The following is a 20,002-nucleotide window of genomic DNA, read 5'->3' on the forward strand; positions in this document are numbered from 1 at the left end:
GGGAAGCCCACTGTGACGGTCCCCCAGCAGAGAGCCCTCCCTGACACCCTTAAATAAAACTGCTGCCCACGTACTCTGCTTTAGTCTTCTGCACACCACCTTTCACCACCTGACGCCCTATGTGGCTGCTTGATTGTTTATTAATTACGGTCCCACCCTCAACGGTGCCCCAAGACCAGAGATTTTGTTCATCTTGTGGGTCTCTGTGCACCCAGCACCTGGACACCAGAGCCTTAGTGTTTTCTGCGTGCCTTTGAAGCCCCTATGGCAGAAGGAGAAAGTGACGCTGGGCAGCTCAGCAGCCTGCCCACGACCGCTGATCTGGCTGAGCCCGGAGCTTGGGCCTTGCTCCGGGGTCCCCGGGCCACGCCCCCGCCGAGAGGCCTTGGGCGGGGCGGGGCCTCGGCCGTCAATCTCGGCCCGGCGGCAGCCGAGTGGCCAGCTCGGTGGCCCGGAGTCAGCTCAGGGGGTGGGGCGCGGCGCCTCGGCCAATCGCGGGGCTCGGGGGCGCCGGGTCTCACAGGACCCGCCTCCGATTGGTCGTCTGTCGCGACACGCCAGCCTGGGGGCGGGGCGGTGGCAGGCTTGGACCGCGCGGCTCGGCCGGGTGAGGAGCCGGACGCTCAGGTAAGTCGGCGGGGAGGGCAGGTGCGGGGCATGCGCTGGTGGGTGCGGGCAGAGGGGGCGCGCAGGCCGGGGCGGGATGTGCGCGGAGGGGTGCCGGTGCTCTGGCGGGGAGGAGATGCGCGCGCAGGTGGGCAGGGGGTGCGGGCGCGCAGGTGAGCAGCGGCCGGAGGCGTGGCGGCGCCGACTGGCCCCCCGAAGCCGGCCCTTGGGATCGCCCGCCCCCCGGTGGTCGGGAGCCCCGCGGGGGCCGGGGCGGAGCGGCGTGAGCGCTTCCTGCGCCGGACTGGCGCGCTCCTTCCTGGGGTCCCCCGCCGGAGCGAGCGGATGTGGTTTCCTGTTGAGGAAACACGGATAATCCGTATTTGCTCGCCGAGAAGGTAAGGGCAGGTAGAAGGAGACGGAACTGCTAACCAGGAGTAAATTAATTAGGGTGGGGGGGGGTTGAAGCTCAGGAAGCAGCTCAGAATGCTCACAAAAGATCACACGCGTCGTTTTTCTTTTCCAACCTTCCGTCTTTAGCTACATAATGATATATTGCCTCTTTTGTGGACATTCTATAATTTTATGAAGAAAGGTGTTTACGGGTAGGAATTGCTCTGGTGAGACTTCTGACAAAAGGTAAAGAAAGGAGAGGAGGCTAGAAATGAGAAGCCGTTTTTATCAGAAGTAGTGTGTGAGACGCGTCACTCATTAGGTTTCCTGAGGGTCCCGCACTGTGCTGGGCGCTTCAGCCTTAACTCTCAGAACAACCTGCACACCAGGCATCACCCCCATTTCACAGATGAGGGGACTGAGGCTCCTGAGAGGTGAAGCGATGTGGAGAGAGCCCTGTACGTAGAGAGCAGCAGAGCCAGGGTTCTGAGATACTGGTGACATGGCTTTGGTTTGGGGGGGAGCACCCCACTGCCAACGCCTGCATTTAGGGGCCCAGGAGTTGGGGCAGAACATCACCTCAGACTTTCACACTCTCCCAGACCCTGTTGGAAGACACGCTCATGGTCAGGTTTGACCAGAGGGCAAGAATTCCACACTGACCGCCTGGTTTCTTTTGCCTAAAAGTTTGCACTCTCAGCTGTGACTTTCTGCCCAGAGCTGAGGAAGGGGCCAGGTGGTCTGCCTGGCATCTGGCACCCAGCGTCCAGATTTAAGATGTGACACCAGGGGCTGTGCAGGGGAGTGAAAGGACACTTTTGCACGCTCTTGGTGGGAACAGAGAATGATCTCTTTCTGAGTGTCATTCAGCATTCCTTTTGGATAGAATTTTGAAGAGTCCTGTTTGTTGTCTCAAATATGTGAATGGCGGGGGTGAGGGAGCTGAGAAGCTTGGGGTCACAGGGGGCAGGTGTTGGGTGAGCAGCCCTGGGCTCCTTGAAGGACCCCAGGAAGGCGGCAGGAGCAGGTCTGCAGGGGTTTGGAGTCATCTTACCTGCAGGACACTCTCCACCGAAAAACTGGGATGGTCTGCACGGTGAAAACTCAGAAACAACCAAGCACCATTAATTCTTGGAGTACTTCTCAGAAAATCCTTTTATCTAAGTTCTGCTTAAAAAGAAAAACAGTGGCCTATTTATGCAGTAGATTTACATAGTAGGAAGCTCCTATTAAGATCAGATAAAGTGAAGAAATGGAGTTGCAAAAGAATTTGGCTGCAAACCAATTTTGGGAAGAAAGAGAGGGAGAGCGGGCATGTACTCCCCAGTAAGCAGCGCGTGAGACAGTCTGGAGGACACACAGCGAAGTCCGGTGGCGCCTGGGGCCGAGCTGGGGGCACTTGTACTGTTAAACTTGTGTGACAGTGATTGTGTTAGGGTGAGCATGTGTTTTGTAACTGTCAAGAAACAATCCCTGTAGCTGCAGTCAGAGCTGCAGTTTACCCTTCAGAAGTCAAGGGCAGCTTTTCTGGACATCTTCCACCCAGGGCACATGCCTATCGCTGGAGGCCTCAGAAATGCGCCCAGGAGCGGGTCTGCCGTGCCCCAGCCGGGACCTCAACCCGCTCCAGGTGAGCCAGGCTAGAGCTCTCTGCGTGTCTCTGGAGCAGCCCCTGCTTTTGACAGTTGAGGCTTGTGAATTGCATGTGCCAGTTGAAGCAGTGATCACGCCGGCTGCAGAGGGCTGGGTGGGGGGTGTAGAAAGATGTATGTAAACCCAGGATCACTCCCCAAATCAGTCTTACCGAGCCTTGAGAACAGATGACCTCCCTGACCCTCGTGAGAGCCACAGATGTTCCCAGAATTGTGGATCTTAGGACAAAAGCTGTCAAAAATCAGCCCTCTTTGTTGTTGTTAAATTATTTTATTATGCAAGTGCATGTATCCTAGAAAAATTAGGGAAAGGGGGGAAAACCCACGTGCACGTCCAGTACTGTTGAGGGTTTGGGTATATGGCTTTCTGCATAGCTTTTTAATGACAGACCGCCTTGCAGCTTGCCTGTGTGTGCTGTGACACACCGGGGGATTTTTTTCTTGTCTGAAGCTCTTCCCACCGGACAAGTGTTGTCACTTCTCTGATCTCCTTATTGGTAGAATTTCATTGTTTCCAGTATGTCGCCAAGTATTTACAGCAAACTAGAATGGGATTTCTTACAACGGGGTGCGTTCACAGCCGTCTGTGTACGTCCAGGCTGAATTCCTCCAGGTAGTTGCTGGGTCACCGTGTAGATCCACCTGGCCCCTGGAACCACCCTCCCACCAGAGAGCAGCTGTGCCCCCCTCACTGGTTCTGAGTCTGTATCATTCCTTTTCATCTAAAGTCCCAAGTTGGGGCATGTCCATATTTTTCAGTCTCTACCAGTCCTTGGACTAACACATCTCCAAAACAGACCTGCTGTTCCAATACGTTCCAACGCTGTGCTCCTCTGCGTGTACTGGAAGCGTGCCTGCCCAGCACTCAGGGCAGCTGCGAGCATCGTCGCAGCCTCCCGAGCATGTCACAGAGGGTGGGGTTAGCACAGACCCAGCTCCGTCCCGCAGGTCTGTGTTCGCAGCTTGCTCTGCCTCCCCTCAGCCTCCTCGTGTGTAAAATGGGCCTGATGCTGCCAGCTTGCCCGAGTCGGGGTGAGAACCCTGAGGTCCCGGGTACTGGGGACTCGGCGGATACTCACGTTGTCGCTACCCAGGACAGGTCGCATCATCCAATGATGGCTCCAGCATCTCATGTTCTCCTGTCTTACCCCTCCCCCGTCGAGTCGGACCCTCCCCGTGAAAGGAGGTGAGCTTGTGACTCAGTGTAACCAATAGAACTTGGTGGGGGTGGTGACGCATGCCTTCCCGGGCCAGATCAGAAACGGCAATTCGTGCTCCTCCTCCGGCCCTGAGGCCACTGTGCCACAAGGAAGCCCACACGGATGGACCGCAGGACCTGCAGCGGCTCCCCACGGCTTCGGCCATCGCTCCCTCACCGGTCTCCCCCGGTTCCCGGGCTGCAGAAACAATGACAGAGGATGAAATACTTGTTTTCAGCCTCTAGGTTGAGGGGTGGTTAGTTGTGCAGGGGGTAACAGCACCCCGGGTGTGGGCATTGCAGTTGCACCCCCCCATCTAAACTTCGCCCCGACGTCCCGCGTGAGCCCAGCCGAGCCTTCCCGGGGCCCGGGTGGTGCCGATGGCGGCGTTGGCAGCAGCTGACTCCTCCGTGAGCTCTGGTGAGGGTCGGGTGGGGCTCTGAGCACTCGGCCCCAGGACCAGCCCCTGGACCTCATTTACTAGACACAGCAGGTTACTTTGCTGAGGAGGAAACTGGTCTCGTGGGTGTGAATGGCTGCTTAAGGGCACATGGTTTGAGTTCCAAGCAAGGACGTGTGGGCGACAGGACCTGCCCTGCTGAGAACTTGCTGCCTTGACGGTGACGTCTGGGCGTCCTGGGCGTTCACTCATCCCACCCCTGCCACGGTCCCAGGCCTCTAGTGCATCTCCAAGTACCAAACCCTCAAGATGCTGAAAAAATCTGCCACGGGGCTTAAGCCATCTGGTGTGTGGGTCCCAGGTTGTCAATGGTGACGTTCTCGGCTAGGGACGCCCGAGGCACCCGCCGGCCTGCGTGACAGTGGGGAGCCCCACAGACACCTCCCCCGGGGAGGGCCCGTGGAGTGGCCAGACCGGCCCTGGCTGTTCTTAATTACAGTTGCAGGACGCCTTCAGCAAAAACCATCAGGGAACATTGAGAAATGAGATGTATTACTCACAGGGCCTGTGGCTCCACAGCCCGCCCAGGGCCGCGCAGCCGGAGTGTGGGCCTGGGGCGCCACCTTTATGAGGGCGTTAGGTGTCCAGGGCTTCATCGGTTCACTCTTTACTGGTGAATTTGAAGCACAGGAACGGGAATTTGGGCACAGGGTAGGGGAGCGGGCTCACTCCAGCTCTCAGTCACTAGGTTAGTGTCTCTCTGAACGAGGGCCCTTCGCGGGCTGCAGGGCCTCTGTCCTCGCCCGGCGGCTGTGCTGGTGGCCGTGTCACACAGCTGGCTGCTGATTCCAGATGAACGTCCTTTGAAATGAGAGCTTAACACCAGGTGTTTGGACGGTATCATCCCAAACCCTAAGAAGCAATGTCTCTTTGTCTTTGGCCTCTGGAACTCAAAACCCCGTCCAGGGAGCTGGCCCAGTGCCAGAAAGCCCCACCCACGTCCCTGGCTCCGCTTTCTCCCCAGGTGTGGCCACTAAACCTCCTTTATCCAGCTTGAACAACAGCTGCAAAACCTCACGTAGTGGGGTTCTGCTCCCGGACACCCTGGAAGGTCACTGGGTCCAGCAGAGAGCCAGGCTCCGAGCCCAGGTGACTGTCAGTGCCGCCCCGTGTTCCTGGGGCCTCGCTGGCTGCTAGAAGGTGCAGGCTCTTGTTGTCTTGACCTGGGCTGATGGCACAGGCAGCCTGTAGAGACATTTCAGAGGCACCTGCGCTGCTCGGTGTGAGTCTGCAAAGAAGCCACCTTTGTTCGTCACTGCTCATCAGTTCTGCACCTGCCCTGCTAAGGCTCACCTCCCAGGCAGCCCCGCCACGGAGACCTCCACGAGCCGCACCCAGCGTCAATAAGCACTCGCTGTTTGGCAGCTGCTGTGCGTACCTGGCGAAGAAGCCGGGTGACGAGGCTGCCTTGTCACAGGGCGTCCCTGCCCCAAGGGGCCTCTCCTGCTTTTGAACCCCTGGGCACTGAGCTTGCCATCCTCGCTTGGTTCCAGTGATGTGCCTTGAATAAATGTCACCTGGGTCCTTACCTCTCTTCCCCTCCCTGACCATCTTCATCATCTTCGTGTCTCCTGCAGGACTTGGTTCAGCAGGTCGGAAAGGATCAAGCCGGCCTTGGGAAGTATCAGAGGCTAGAGATTTGAAAGGGAGGCCGGGCTGCTCAAGAATTCAAACCTGCATCAGGCTGTGAAACCCGCCGGAGGTAAGCACATCTCAGCACTGCTGCTCGTGGGCCAAGGCAGGGACTTGTCAGCAAAGGCAGCTGGCACATCAGTTCTCTGTGTCAATTCCTGCCTGATTCTCGGGAAAAGAAAAATACATTACAGCCGAAACACTACCCTCTCCCCTGTTTTCAGCCATCGACGACCAAGGATGCTACTTACAGATGTATTAAAAATTCAGTGCTTGTGACAGAGAGGTGACTGCTAGCTGAATGAACTGTATCGTTCCTTTTGGCAGCATTCTCTCAGCCTGTACATTTCTGGCTCTTTTGCGATTTCCCAGCAAGTTAGAGCAGAGTAACTGTCAGGCACCAGGCTCTAGAGTCTGTTTTGGGGCTGTAAATGGGCATCCCTGCCCGTAAAGAACTCTCAACCTGCCTTGTACATCACGATGGTCCATGAACTAACCTGTGTGCATCAAATGAAGTGATGCAGCTACAGTTCCCACGCTGCAAATGAAAACATCTTTGATTATTGAAATGGCTTTTTACAACAAAAATTTTATTTATTTGTTTATTTAATTGAAGTACAGTCAGTTTACATTGTATCAATTTCTGGTGTACAGCATAGTGCTTCAGTCAGACATATACGTGCATATATTCATTTTCATATTCTTTTTCATTATACGTTACTACAGGATATTGAATCTAGTTCCCTGTGCTATACAGTAGAAACTTGTTCGAAATTTTTTAAACGAAGGTACATTTGTATTAAGGTAATTTATATTCACATTTAAAATAAAAGTCGGTGTTAAAAAGCTTGTATATCGAGATTTACAAATATTAACTACTACATATAAAATAGATAAAAAATGAATTTCTTTTGTATAGCACAGGGAACTATATTCAATACCTTCTAGTAACCTATAGTGAAAAGGAATATATATGTATGCACATGTATGACTGGAACATTATGCTGTGTACCAGAAATTGATACATTGTAACTGACTGTACTTTAATTTAAAAAAAAAGACTAAAACTAAAGAAAAGCTTATAAACAAAATAAGCAGTTCCCTACCTCATCCCATAGTCTTACCTCCCAAAGCAATTATTTTTCATTCTTTTAACTACTTTTGTATTATTTTGCCTGCTTATTTCTAAATAATTGGCTTTTACTGCTCTCAACTTTACACATTTTCTTCTATACATCTAGCAGTCAGTCAGTAACTAGAGTTTACATAATTCTGTCAAAGTTATTGTTATTTACTCTTAAGTCAAGTAATGTACTATAGTTATGGGGTTTTTTTCACCTTGTATGACTTTTCAGTTTTTTCCTGGAGTTAATGATTGCCTCACATTTTCTATATGGTAATAGTTCTATGCATATATCACTAATATTTTTCCTGCAGGTTCTAACAGAGCTGTCATACATATCAATAGTTTTTCTACACATTCTAACACAACAATGCTATTTCCATGTCTTCCTGCCCCCGCCGTAGCCATTCATCCCATACCCAGATGGACTGCTTACTGTCCAGCCCGCCGCACAGCTGCCATCGTGGGACTGCCCCTCATCCTTTCACTGGGCATTGCTTTAGCAGCTTTCTTGGATTTTGTTTCTTCTCTGAATAATAGTTAACCTGGGAGTAGAATTGTAGGCTGGAAAAAGTTTCCCTAAGAATTTTTAAAGTTTCCCATCCTTGTTTTCTGGAATCCACCATGCTGCTAGCATGACCCTTCATCCCGGCTTTTCTCTGAAAGCTTTTAAGATCATCTTTTTATCCCTGTTGTTTTGAAACTTCACAATTTTGACTTGTTCTGGACGTAGGGCTGTCACTGCTTGCGCCGTGTTATAACCATTTAGAGCAGCTGAAGAACTCAGACAAGTAGAGCTCCCACTCCCCTTTTTTGAGTGATTATTTATTGAATGCCCCATACAAACCAGACATAGGTTCTAGACCCTGGTAGTGGAGTGATGAGTACGGGACGTGATTCCTGCCCTTGGGGAATCTAATGCAGGGGAGACAGACAATAAGCACACACTCAAACAAATGGAAGAATTCTACATGGTGAGAATAGTTATTAGGAAAACAGTAACAGGTCGAGTTGCCTTGGCGGGGCACCTGGGGTGCAGGCAGCGTGGACTGGCTGTTTGGCTTGTATGATGGTGCAGGATGAACGGCCTTGGGAGGAGGGAAGACTGCAAATGATAAATTTTGTTGTGTTGGAGTGTGTAGAAAAGTTATCAATATGCATGACAGCTCTTTTCAGAGCATTCAGAAAAAAAGATAGTGATAGATGCATAGGAATCTTAGCAAACAGAAAAAGTGAGGCAACCATTAACTCCAAGGAAAATGAAAAGTCCTACTGAAGACAGGACCTTTTACATGAGATCTGAATTAGGGGATCTGAAAGTGTGTTTTAACCAGAGAAGTAGCAGGTATTGTGAACAAGAGGAACCATATTCAAGGATCAGTAGAGACCTTTGTGTGCCTGGAGCAGAGGGGACATAGCGGGGGTCAGGGGGGAAGGGAGGCAGGAGCAAACTGTGAGAGGGTTCTGAGCCACAGATGTCTCCGTTCACATGATGAGAAGGATGTTCTGCCGCCCTTTGAGAACTGAATTAAGACAAGCAAGAGCAGAAGCAGGGCCAGGTGGGAGGGTGTTGCAGTTCCAGGAGTGAGAGTCTAAGGTGAGTGACCTCTCCCCTGCCTGGCATCTGCTACGGAGGACGAGGTAGAGGGGAGGAGAATGAAGGAGGCCGGCCCCGCGGGGCCCGGGAACCGCAGCAGGCGCCACAGGGAGATGTGAGGTCTGCTCTTTATGGGATGATCTGAACGGCTGTCTCCTTCCCTCAGGCCCCATGGCTGCAAAATCCCAGCCCAGCGCTCCCCAAACCAAGAGTCCCGGCAGCATGACCAATGGCAGGGCTTCAACCCAAGGACAGTGGGGCCGTGCCTGGTAAGGTTCTCAGCTGTTTTCCCAGCTGGAAGACAAAATGGGGTCTCAGTGAGAGTTGCCAGCCTTTGGGATTTCATGAAACTATTTTAAAAAAAATTCTAAGGGCAAGACGAATGAAAGGTAAGGAGGTTCCCACTTCAGAAAGGAAGGAATTAGAAAGATTTTATTTGCACTGGTTCATTGAACGTGTCCATGTCTGTACCACGGGGCCAACAGCCTTTTTCTGGCTAATGGGCACCTGACAATAATGTCTTGATCTCCCTTTGGGACTCAACGATGTAGAAGGGTGTTTTTTTTTTTTTCACCCCCAGCAGTAGGGGGAGCATAGTGATTGATCACTGATGTCATTTCAGTTGTTAATTCTTAAAATAAATAAATTTATAAAAATGCTAAAAAAAAAAAAAGACACTGCAAACTGACTTCCACCATCCTCCGTGTGTGGCACATTGTGGTGATGGCTGTTGGGCCATAGAGCGATGGGGACGCCTCCAGCCACGTGCGTTCATGTTCTGGGCCCTGGGCTTCCTGGGGGTGCCCATGGGCCAGTCGGCCTTCAGACTGCTCGCTGTAGAGCGTGCTTGTGATGGGCCCTCCAGGCAGGGGTCCTGTGCATGGGGAGTCGAGAGCCCTCTCTCGTGAGGCGCTGGCTGGTTCGCACGTGGAGCAGAGCAGAGCATCGTGTGTGTGAGGTCCAAGGGCCGGTGAGGGGTGGCCCCGCGTGACCGTCACCGTCTGCCCCGCAGGGAGGTGGACTGGTTCTCCTTGGCGAGTGTCATCTTCCTGCTGCTCTGCGCCCCCTTCATCGTGTACTACTTCATCATGGCCTGTGACCAGTACAGCTGCTCCCTGACTGACCCCGTGCTGGACGTTGTCACTGGGCGGGCTCAGCTTTCCGACATCTGGGCCAAGACGCCACCCGTGACCAAGCGGGCGGCCCGGCTCTACGCCGCATGGGTCACGTTCCAGGTCAGCCCTCCCGGCCACCGCGGTCAGGTGGTTCGGCACATGCTGAGCATCCCCTCCCGCTGGGGTGGTCCTGGGCCCTGTCCTGGGGTGGAGCCCTGACTCAGGCTGGTTTCCTTGTTCCTGGGGCCCAGGGGGCACCACCTGCAGCCTGATGGACTTGGCTGGGACTTCAGATCGAGGGCACCTGGGGGCATCTCGGTGTCCCACATGCCTTCTGCTGATGCCCCCTGTGGTCCAGGGATGTGCCCAGCCCTGCAGGGACAGGCTGAGAGCAGGGAGCAGGTGGGAGGGCGTGAGGATGCAGCCCGCCAGAGGGGCCCATGCACAACGGGGGGCTCTCTTAGGGTAGCCTGTGGGGAGGAGCACCCAGTCTCAAAGGGCCACCACTCAGCAAGGCCAGGGCTGTGTCCCCAGCAGGCGGCCTCACAGGCCTGGCCCAGGATGGCCTTGGCTCTGCTGTGACCCCACTGACTTCCCATCGGCAGTTCACCAGAAGGCTGTCTGCACCGTGACCCTGGCGAATAGGCGCTGGTGTTTATTCCCAGGACGTCTCCAGGGAAACGGTGCCCGGAGGAGGCCCCATCCCTGCCCCTGGGTCTCCCTGCCCCGGAGGAAGGCTCTGGCCGCTCTCAGCTGTTTCTTCCGCGTGATCCAAGCCGTGAGGCTTCAGATTCGCTCGCATTTCAGGTCTCTTGGTCCCTTTGGGTAAAAAGTGGTTCAGAGCAACACCAGTCACAGCAGCCCCAGAGTGGAAATAACCCAGATGTCCATCGACAGGGGAACGGATGCGTGAGATGTGGTCCATCCACACGGTGGAATATGACTTGGCCACAAAAAGGAATGAATCTCTGACACGGGTGGACCTTGGGGACATGGCGCTCAGGGAAAGGAGTCCGTAACAAAAGGACGAGTCCTGTGTGGAAGTCCAGGGTGGGCAAGGCCACAGGGGCAGAAAGGGGGCTCGTGGTTGTCAGGGGCTGGAGGGGAGGGGCCCTCGTGGGCATGGGGCTTCCTTGGGGGCTTTGGGGGTGATGAGAATGTTCTGGAATCAGACTGTGGGGATGGTTGCACAACCTTGCGAATGCGCTGAACACTGGAATCGTGCCCTTTAAAAGGCTGAATTGCATGGCGTGTGAGTTACACCACAACTTTTAAAATGGCCCCAAAACGAATGGGAGGGACCAGGCTTCTCCTGAGGGGAGTGACTGGGCCCTGCAGGGGGGCCGCGTCGTACTCTTGCATAGTAACTCTTGCATAGTCCTGTTCAGGACTCCCTTCAAGGTGGAGTCAGAGCCCCCAGAGCTATAAACTCTCCTGGGAGGAATAACCAGCCACATTCAGGGTTTCTCACCTTCGTACGTGGCCTGCGCATCTGCCCTCTCCATAAAGCGGGGCCGTGTCGGAGCACAGCCAGGCCCTCCAGCTCGCCGGTCGTCGAGCTTCAAACCTCTGTGTTTCAGGTGCTCCTGTACACGATGATTCCTGACTTCTGCCATAAGGTTCTGCCGGGCTACGTGGGCGGCGTTCAGGAGGGCGCCGTGACCCCCGCAGGTAACCTTGAGCCCCGCCCTTGGCCTCCCTGCCTCACTCCCGACGCTGGCCGGGCCTGTCCCTTCATCTCCCGGAGCCCAGCCACCCCTGTGCGGCTTCCATCCCAAGGACTGTGGCTCACGGACAAAATACAAACTGTGCTCTAGAATTTCCACCGGGACCATCTTGATTTTCCTTTGGGACTTAATTGTATAGAAGGGTTTTCCGGGACTGTCCCAGACGCGAGGTGGCAGAACCCATTCTCAGTAAGAGGAGATGGCGTTGCAAGTCAACGGTACTTCAATTAAAAAACAAGTCTGTACCGAGAGAACACATGCAGAGGCCAAAAGAAAACAAAAACAACACGTAAGAGGGGATGCGGGCGTCCCCGCCCGCGCTGTTGGGGTAACTGGGCTCACGGAGCCTCTCCCCGCGCCGTCGCTTCCAGCCCACCAGTGCGTCAGGGGCTGTGCGTCTTCTTAGGGGCCTTGGAGCTGCTTGGTCCATTCATTCCCCACAGTCCCCGAGACCCCTCACGGAGCCCTCCCACCCCGCCCCAGCCCCCGAGAGCTCCCGTCCCGGGGGGGCTGCTGCACTCCCCGCCCGGTACCGCAGGGCACCCTGGCTTCGCTGTAGCTCAGCCCCGCCCTGCGGCACACGGCCGGCCAGGTACTCAGCCTCGGGTCAGTTCCGGACCGTCTGCGCCCTCTCCCCCTTCCAAGGACTGGGCGAGCCGGAGCCATTAGTCCCCGGACTAGGAGTGTGAGCTGTGCTCCTGGCATGTTGACCCGGGGCTTGAAATGCAGCAGCTGACCAGCCCTCGGGACGGGGTCTGGGGGCCCGAGACAAGGACCCTAGCTGCCGGGGCCCAGAGAGGCAGTCGGGCCAGACTAGATGCTGTTACCTCCAGGGAAACGTTTCCACTTTTCCTCCCTCCGCAGGCGTCGTCAACAAGTATGAAATCAACGGCCTGCAGGCGTGGCTGATCACACACCTCCTCTGGTTTGCCAACTCCCACCTGCTGTCCTGGTTCTCACCTACCGTCATCTTCGACAACTGGATCCCGCTGCTCTGGTGCGCCAACATCCTCGGCTACGCCGTCTCCACCTTCGCCATGATCAAGGGCTACTTCTTCCCCACCGATGCCCGAGACTGGTAGGTCCTCGGGGGCGGCTTGAGCCCACGAGGGAGACTGGCTGCTGTTTTCTGTTACCATGGGCTGGCGTTACCTGAGGGCTGGGGGTCCTTGTGGGGGAACTTAGCAGAACTCGGTGGGCTCTGGGGAACATCCTTCCTAAATGTCTGGGTGGCTTCTCCCCCCTCGAGAAAAGGCTGTTGAAGATGGCCAAGTGCTTCCTTGGTGGCCGAGCTATCCCTTGTAGGGCTGTCAGTGGAGCAGGAGGGCAGGAAAGGCAACTTCTGGCCGGGGACAAGGGCAGCCCATTATCTCTGTCTCTGGGATATCAGTGTGGCCCGGAACAGCCTTAGTGAGGAGCCTTATCTCACATCTCAGTGGTTTTCATGTAGCAGCTTCCCAGGGAGGGCCCTCCTGGTTGGTGCCCATTCTCACAGAGTCTGGGGCTGGATGGTCATCAACCATCCACCTGTCCATCCATCCATCCGTCCATCTATCCAGACATCTCATCATCAATCCATATATCCAGCTCTTCATCATTCATCCACCCGCCCATCCACCTACCTACCTACACATCCACCTCTCAATCCGCCCATCCATCTGCCCATTCAACCCATCCATCTATCCATCCATCCATTCACCTATCTATCCAACTACCCACCTGTCTCTCCATCCACCCATCCACCCAGCCCATACCTACCCATCCGTCTACCTACCTACCCATCCACCTATTCATCTACCCATCCATCCACCCATCCAGTCCATCCAGCTAGCCTGTCCGTCCATCCGTCCATCCATTTCCCTCTCCCCCCTCCCTCCCCGCCTGTCCCCCTCCCTCCCCTCCTGTCTCTCTCCCTCCCTCCACTCATCAAGGTACATTTATTGGCTTCCTCCTGAAGACAGGTGTAGGCAGCGGGGCTTTAGGTGTGAACAAAATTCTTGCTCTTGGGATGCCTGCATTTTAGTTTTGGGTCCAAATGAAAGCAAAGTGTGTTTCCTTTAACTGTGAGACATTTCTTAGGACATGTGTTTGAATGATGGTGCTTTGAGCTTGTGTAATTATGAAATCAGGAGGCTGGCCTTCTGTGGCTCATGGAAAGCATTTTCACTGCTTTACAATCTCATCACCTGTTGTAGACCCTGCACATTCTGCTTCTTTCTACTTGTCCTAACTGAGAGGAATGGACACAAAAATGTGTTTTTCTAATTAACATGGAAACTCCTGTGTCTCCTCTTGGGTAATCCTAGTTGATTCTCTAGCTGGGCGTCATGTAACCAGGGCAACAAAATGATAAGAAACTCACCTAGCAAGGAATGGATGTAGGCCCTGGAGCCAGGCGCCTGGCTCTGAGCACAGGGCCTTTTTTTCACTCTATCTTGGCATCATTTGTAACTTCCCTTGCCCACGGGAGGCCCGAATGCCCTGTGAGTTCTTCAGAACAAAATCTCGGTTCAGTCAAGCCAGCTGGATTGCTCACCTGTGCTGTGCCTTGAGGGAGCCCAGAGGAGGGCGGGAGAAACCTGGGCACCAGCCCAAGGAAGTCGAGCACAGGTGCCATCTCCCCACCTGCCCTGGAACAGAGCTGAATGCAGAGGGAAGCACCGGGGCGGCAGGGAGGCGGGGAGGTGGACACGGCCTCTGCCCGCTTCCTCTCTGCAGCTCATGCCAGGCCTTCCCCAGCTCGTCTCACTGGGGCCTGCGGTCCCTGGGCCAGGCTGAGTGCCTGTATCCACGCCAGCAAAGTCGGCCACTTGTGAGATGTGCTTGCGAACTCAAGGCACCTGTTATTTGTGTTTTTAAGCAAATTCACAGGCAACTTCTTCTACAACTACATGATGGGCATCGAGTTTAACCCCCGAGTTGGGAAGTGGTTTGACTTCAAGCTCTTCTTCAATGGGCGCCCCGGGATTGTCGCCTGGACCCTCATCAACCTGTCCTTCGCCGCCAAGCAGCGGGAGCTCCACGGCCACGTGACCAACTCCATGGTCTTGGTCAACGTCCTGCAGGTGGCCTGTCGGTGGCCAAAGAGGGTGGAAGCTCTGGCGCTCGCTGGGCACTGGGGGATCCCGTCCACCCACATCCAGCCACATCGTTTTCAAAAGACTGTCATCTACCACTTGTAGAAGGGCCCCCTTCCCACGTATCTCAGAGGAGCCCCGAGTGAGCGTGAAGTGAAGGAATCGGGTTCTTGCCTGCCGGGTGTTGCCTTGGCCCTGGGGAGTCGCATGGCCCTCGGCCTCTTTTCTGGGGGATGCCTGTTACTGGCTCAGGTGTGTCACTGGCCCTGGCCACATGGCTCTGACATCTCTGGAAGGACCACATCCTGAGCCTTTCTGTCCTGAGCAATCTCTCTGCTCCAGAGTTTCACAGCCCTGGGCATCTGTGTCATCTCAGACTCCAGACTCTCAGTGACAAGGACTCCCTTCCTCCCATCTCTCCTACTTGGTGTCCCAGGCCCAGTGGGAAAAGCAGAACAGCCAGGGGTGCAGGTCACCAGAGGAACTCAGGGATACCCAGTACCCGCCCCCCCACTGGAAGCTGGTTTTCCCTGGGTCCCCCTCCCCCGTGCCTGTGGTCAGTACACGGCCGCTCCTGTTTTGCAGGCCATCTATGTGCTGGACTTCTTCTGGAACGAAACCTGGTACCTGAAAACGATTGACATCTGCCACGACCACTTTGGGTGGTACCTGGGCTGGGGGGACTGCGTCTGGCTGCCGTACCTGTACACACTACAGGTGAGCCCCCGGGGGCGTGCCCAGCCCCGCAGGGCACTCGGCCGTCGGGCCCCCAGACCAGCGCGGGGCTGCCCTCCGAGCAGACACGGCTGACACGTGCGGAGCCTGCTCCTCCCACAGGTGTCTGTCCTCGGGAGGCACCGGAACTTGGAGAAGGGAGACTCCTCCCCTGTCTCTAAGAAGAAGGGAAGGCGTAGCGTCTGAGTCAGCGCAGGTGGCTGTGACGCATCCTGCAGCCTGGGCGGCTCAAACCGCGGGGTTCACTGTCTCCTAACCCTGGAATCCGAGGTCCAGGTGTGGGCGGGGCCGGCTCCTCCCGGGGCCTCGCTCCTGGGCGTGGAGATGGCCCTCCCCGCGTCCTCACATGGTCGTCCCTCTGTGTGTGTCTGTGTCCTGATCTCCTCGTCTCGCAAGGACACCAGTCCTACGGGATTAGGCCCCACCTAATTTTACTTTTACTTTGATCACCTTTTTAAAGACACTATCTCCAGATCCAGTCACCTTATGAATCATATGAATTTGGGGGACACAACTGAGCCCATAACGCTGAGAGCAGATGGCACAGAGGGGAATTCTGGTCAGCAGGAATGATTTGGGAGAACTGGGTGGATGGAGGGCGGTGTTTCTGTTCATATGTATTCAGATCAATGCTGAAAGGGTAAGAGGCTCCTTTCATACCTTCATTTTTCCCTTAAATACTTTGAGTATCCAGGTGGCATTGGCAGAGTGGAGGAGATGCGGGTGGGTGGGCCTGCCCTCTCGGAGCTCATGGCTGGTGGGAAAGGCCGTGATGCCGCAGCCCAGTGCGGGGAGGGGGTGCGCGATGGGCAGTGGGGTGCTGACCCCTAGGTGAGGGCAGAGGAGGGGCCCCCAGCCTGCAGTTGGGGGCTCCGCCAGAGCATCTCAGGGTAACCACAGCCCGGCTGAGAGCAAGATGATGAGTGTGGGGTGAGCACATTCCAGACCGGCATGTGCAGCATCTTCCTGGTGGGGACTATGTTATGGTGGGGTCGGGTGGGGCACGTTGGGAGCAGAGGAGGATGTTTAAGGCATGAGACAGTTCACGGTGGCTGGGACACAGGATGTGGAGGTGGCAGGAAACCTCACCAGACTGGAGGCTTGAGAATCGAACCAAGGCCAGCGCCAGTTGAGCAGTCGGGGGCGTGGGGGAGGGGAGCGTTCTGGGTGAAAGGAGGGTGGGGAGGGAGGGCTCGGGCTGTGGGAGAAGCCCCGGGAGCAGCGAATCAGCCCGGGCCCCCAGGGCAGCCTTAGCATGCATCATGGAGGAGTGGGATCCGGCCTGGGGAGCCCGGGGGACCTGGGTGTGCGTCTCTGTAGGGCGACCAGTGCAGGGAGGAGGCCTTGAGCACCTCCCTGAGCATCTCTGAAAATCAGGCTGGACGGCAACTCGGTTAGGGCTGGACAAAGGCGTGAGGTGCGCCTGCGTGATGACTCAAGGCAGGCTGGGCTGCTTCGTTCCTGCACACCCCCCACCCTGTGCTGTGTGCCACGCCGAGCTGCCCAGGGGGTTCTGATACTCATGGGGGACAGAGGAAAGGCCTCATCCTTGAGCCCCCCGCACCCCTCCCAGCTCACAGAGAGCGGCCCTCTTTCCTCTGGGTGGAATATGGCCCTCATGTAGGGTGGTGACTGCTTAGGAGGTCTGGCCAGATGCCACGCGCTCATTTCCTGAGTAGCAAGGCGTGGGGACGGGGGAAGGACTTGTTCCAGGGCACTCTCGTAGTTAGCAGCGAGCTGGGTGGCCCGCCTGAACAGGTCGTGTGAGACTGGGGAGAGCCAAGGCCGAGAGGCTCAGGCGGCCGTCCCGGCAGCCCGTGGGTGAGGTGGCGACCGGGTACAGCCAGTCCTGTAGGCGGTAACAGTGGTGTCCCAGAGCAAGAGATCTGGGAAAGTCACAGAGGGAGGAGGTTTGAGAAGCAAGGGCCCTGGGCTCTGGTCCCCACGCTGGACCTTCTGGTTCCATTTCTCTACTTGGCTGCTTGCAGACCCACTGCTTCCCTGATTCTGTGATCTCCATTTTCCAGGCGTGCAAACCAGTAACAATGGGTCGTGGTTCACACTTGCATGTGTAGATGATTACATGGCTGTGGTCCTGCCAAGTTGAGAATCTTCAGGGCATTGGGCAGGCTGGAGGTCCGGGGAGGAGTGACGTTGCAGCCGGGCATGAAGGCCATCTACTTGTGGAATCCACTCTTGTTCCAGGGATTCTTTTATTCTTAAGACTGTCAACTGATTAGACGAGGCCCACCTACATCTTGGAGGGTGATGTGCGTCACTCAGTCTGATTGGAAATGTTCATCACACCTGAAAAATACCTTCATAACAACTAGATTAATGTTTGACCAAATATCTGGGTCCAAAGGCCAAACCAAGGCAACACATAAAATTAACCATCGTAATATTATATTCAAATAATATCTTTAATGTTGTGTGTTTTGTATTTACATGGTATGTGATGTGTGTGCATGTTTGTGTGTGCATGCACATGTAGCTAGACAGACAGGAGGGCAGCTAAGTGGGTAGACACGTACATTTGTGTATTGCACATTTGTACTTCTTTGATCCCCACAGCATCTGGTCAAGGCAGGTTCTTCTATTTCCAGGAGAGGAAACCGAGGCCGGGCACGAGTGGGCAGCTGGTCTGGGACACAGCTGGGCTTTGAACACGGGCCGTGTTCTCAAGCCCATGGTCCAGCTCACTCCCTGAACAAGCCACGCCTGACCGCCCCCTTCTCGCCCTGCAGGGTCTGTATCTGGTCTACCACCCTGTGCAGCTGTCCACCCCCTACGCCCTGGGCGTCCTGCTGCTGGGCCTGGCGGGCTACTACGTCTTCCGCATGGCCAACCATCAGAAGGACCTGTTCCGCCGCACGGACGGGCGCTGCCTGATCTGGGGCCGCAAGCCCAAGGTCATCGAGTGTGCGTACACGTCGGCCGACGGGCAGAAGCACCACAGCAAGCTGCTGGTGTCCGGCTTCTGGGGCGTGGCCCGCCACTTCAACTACACGGGCGACCTGATGGGCAGCCTGGCCTACTGCCTGGCCTGCGGCGGTGGCCACCTCCTGCCCTATTTCTACATCATCTACATGACCATCCTGCTGACACACCGCTGCCTGCGCGACGAGCACCGCTGTGCCAACAAGTACGGCCGGGACTGGGAGCGCTACACCGCTGCCGTGCCCTACCGCCTACTGCCCGGAATATTCTGAAGGGCCGCCCTGGGAGGGCCCCCGAGGGGCAGTGCGGAGCACTGCTGTCGGGCCTGCCGGGGCAGGAGCTCAGCTCCACCTGCCAGGAGCCTCAGTGTCCTCATCTGTGAAATGGGGACAGCCCAGCACTCACCTTGAGGGGGATTCCCAGGGTGAACACCAGCTGCCTTCTCACCAGCAGAAGTGGCCAGTTTTCTCTGTGCAGTGTTCTGAACACGGGAGGATGACCTGTCAACCTTTGATGATCTGGCTTGCCCATCGATGACACCGTCTCTTCTCCATACTGGGGGCCTGAGCCATTCTGCTACCCAGACAGACTGGTGTCTGACACTGAATGGGACATCTTCCAGCCCCCGTGGTCAGTTCTGCCCTTATTCTTGTTAAATAAAGTGGAAGTGGACATGTAAGGTGTGCTGCCTATCAATCTACCGCCTCTCAGCTCCGGATGCCCCCTTCCTCCCGGCTCGGCGGTGGCGAGCTGCGTCCTTCAAACGTTCCTTGCAGGTGCACCACGTTACGTTTGTCCGTAGGGGGCGCTGAGGGATGCCGCGTGAGGACGGGGCTTCTGGTTCTTTCATGGACTCAGCTCAGCCAACCCAGAGAACTCTGCCGCCATCCAGGGGCCCTCCCAACGAGATCTGAATCCCAGCCCTGGGGAGGGGACCCGCTTCCGGGGTTTGCTCACCTCAACCCGCAGATACTCCTGACAGCTCTCTTTAGATGTTGCTGCCCTGGCAGAGATCGTCATTTTTCATTCTGGCGTCCCTGGGAGGTGCTGCAGGTGCAGGTCCAGACCACCCCAATAGAGCAAATACCGCGATAAAGTGAGGCCCGCGAGCTTTTCGGCTTCCCGGGCACACAGAAGTTACGCAGTCTTATCAAGTGTGCAGTAGCATGTCTGAAAAACCCAGTGCACATACCTTAATTAAAAAATGCTTTATTGCCAAAAAAAAAAGTCTCAACAGTGAACAACAGTAACACCGCAGGTCACTGACCACAGAGCACCGTCACAAGTGTAGTGACAAGTACTGCCAGAACCACCAAGTGCGACACAGACGCAGAGAGAGCAAACACCACTGGAGAGACGGCACCCGCAGGCCTGCTCGGCAGCGGGCGGAGGAAAGCAGGGAGAAGCGAGGCGGCCTGCGCCAGGCCTCCCCGGTCAGACTTCCGTCTCCTGGCGGGGCCTGGCCTGGACACGTGCTCAGGTCCCGGTGTGTGGAAGGGGTGCCCAGGGAATGCTGGATCAGATGCTTCGGTGCTGCCCCAAAGGTTTGGGTGCCCACTGCGGGACTCAGGTGACGGTTTCCCGCTGCCCCCAGCGTCGGCCCGCTGTTGGGGCTTTTGTTAGGCTGAGTGTGAAAATCCACTCTGTTTGCCAAAGGACGAAATCCCAGCTTGGCCGCCTGCCCCCAGAGAGTGAACAGAGAAGCAGGGGAGGCAGGAAGGGGCTGGGATTGGCTCCCATCTGGGG

General features: G+C 55.8%; 1 protein-coding gene across 3 annotated transcripts; it reads left to right on the top strand.

Annotated features, from left to right (window-relative positions):
* The first annotated feature begins 560 nt into the window (after positions 1-560).
* Positions 561-18,935, top strand: DHCR7 (7-dehydrocholesterol reductase). 3 transcript variants are annotated; one of them, XM_031448188.2, is made up of 9 exons: positions 561-627; positions 5,888-6,012; positions 8,829-8,931; positions 9,675-9,897; positions 11,358-11,448; positions 12,369-12,582; positions 14,365-14,569; positions 15,167-15,298; positions 18,064-18,935. In XM_031448188.2, exons 3-9 carry the CDS (start codon positions 8,834-8,836, stop codon positions 18,526-18,528), a joined length of 1,428 nt encoding a protein of 475 aa, XP_031304048.1. In that variant the 5' UTR covers positions 561-627; positions 5,888-6,012; positions 8,829-8,833; the 3' UTR covers positions 18,529-18,935. The 3 variants fall into 3 exon arrangements, with proteins under 3 accessions (XP_031304048.1, XP_031304047.1, XP_031304049.1); XM_031448187.2 differs by lacking the exon at positions 561-627 and adding an exon at positions 5,275-5,399; XM_031448189.2 differs by lacking the exons at positions 561-627; positions 5,888-6,012; positions 9,675-9,897.
* The last annotated feature ends 1,067 nt before the right edge of the window (positions 18,936-20,002 follow it).

The sequence above is a fragment of the Camelus dromedarius genome, chromosome 12 (assembly GCF_036321535.1).
Source record: "Camelus dromedarius isolate mCamDro1 chromosome 12, mCamDro1.pat, whole genome shotgun sequence".
Classification (NCBI taxonomy): domain Eukaryota; kingdom Metazoa; phylum Chordata; class Mammalia; order Artiodactyla; family Camelidae; genus Camelus; species Camelus dromedarius.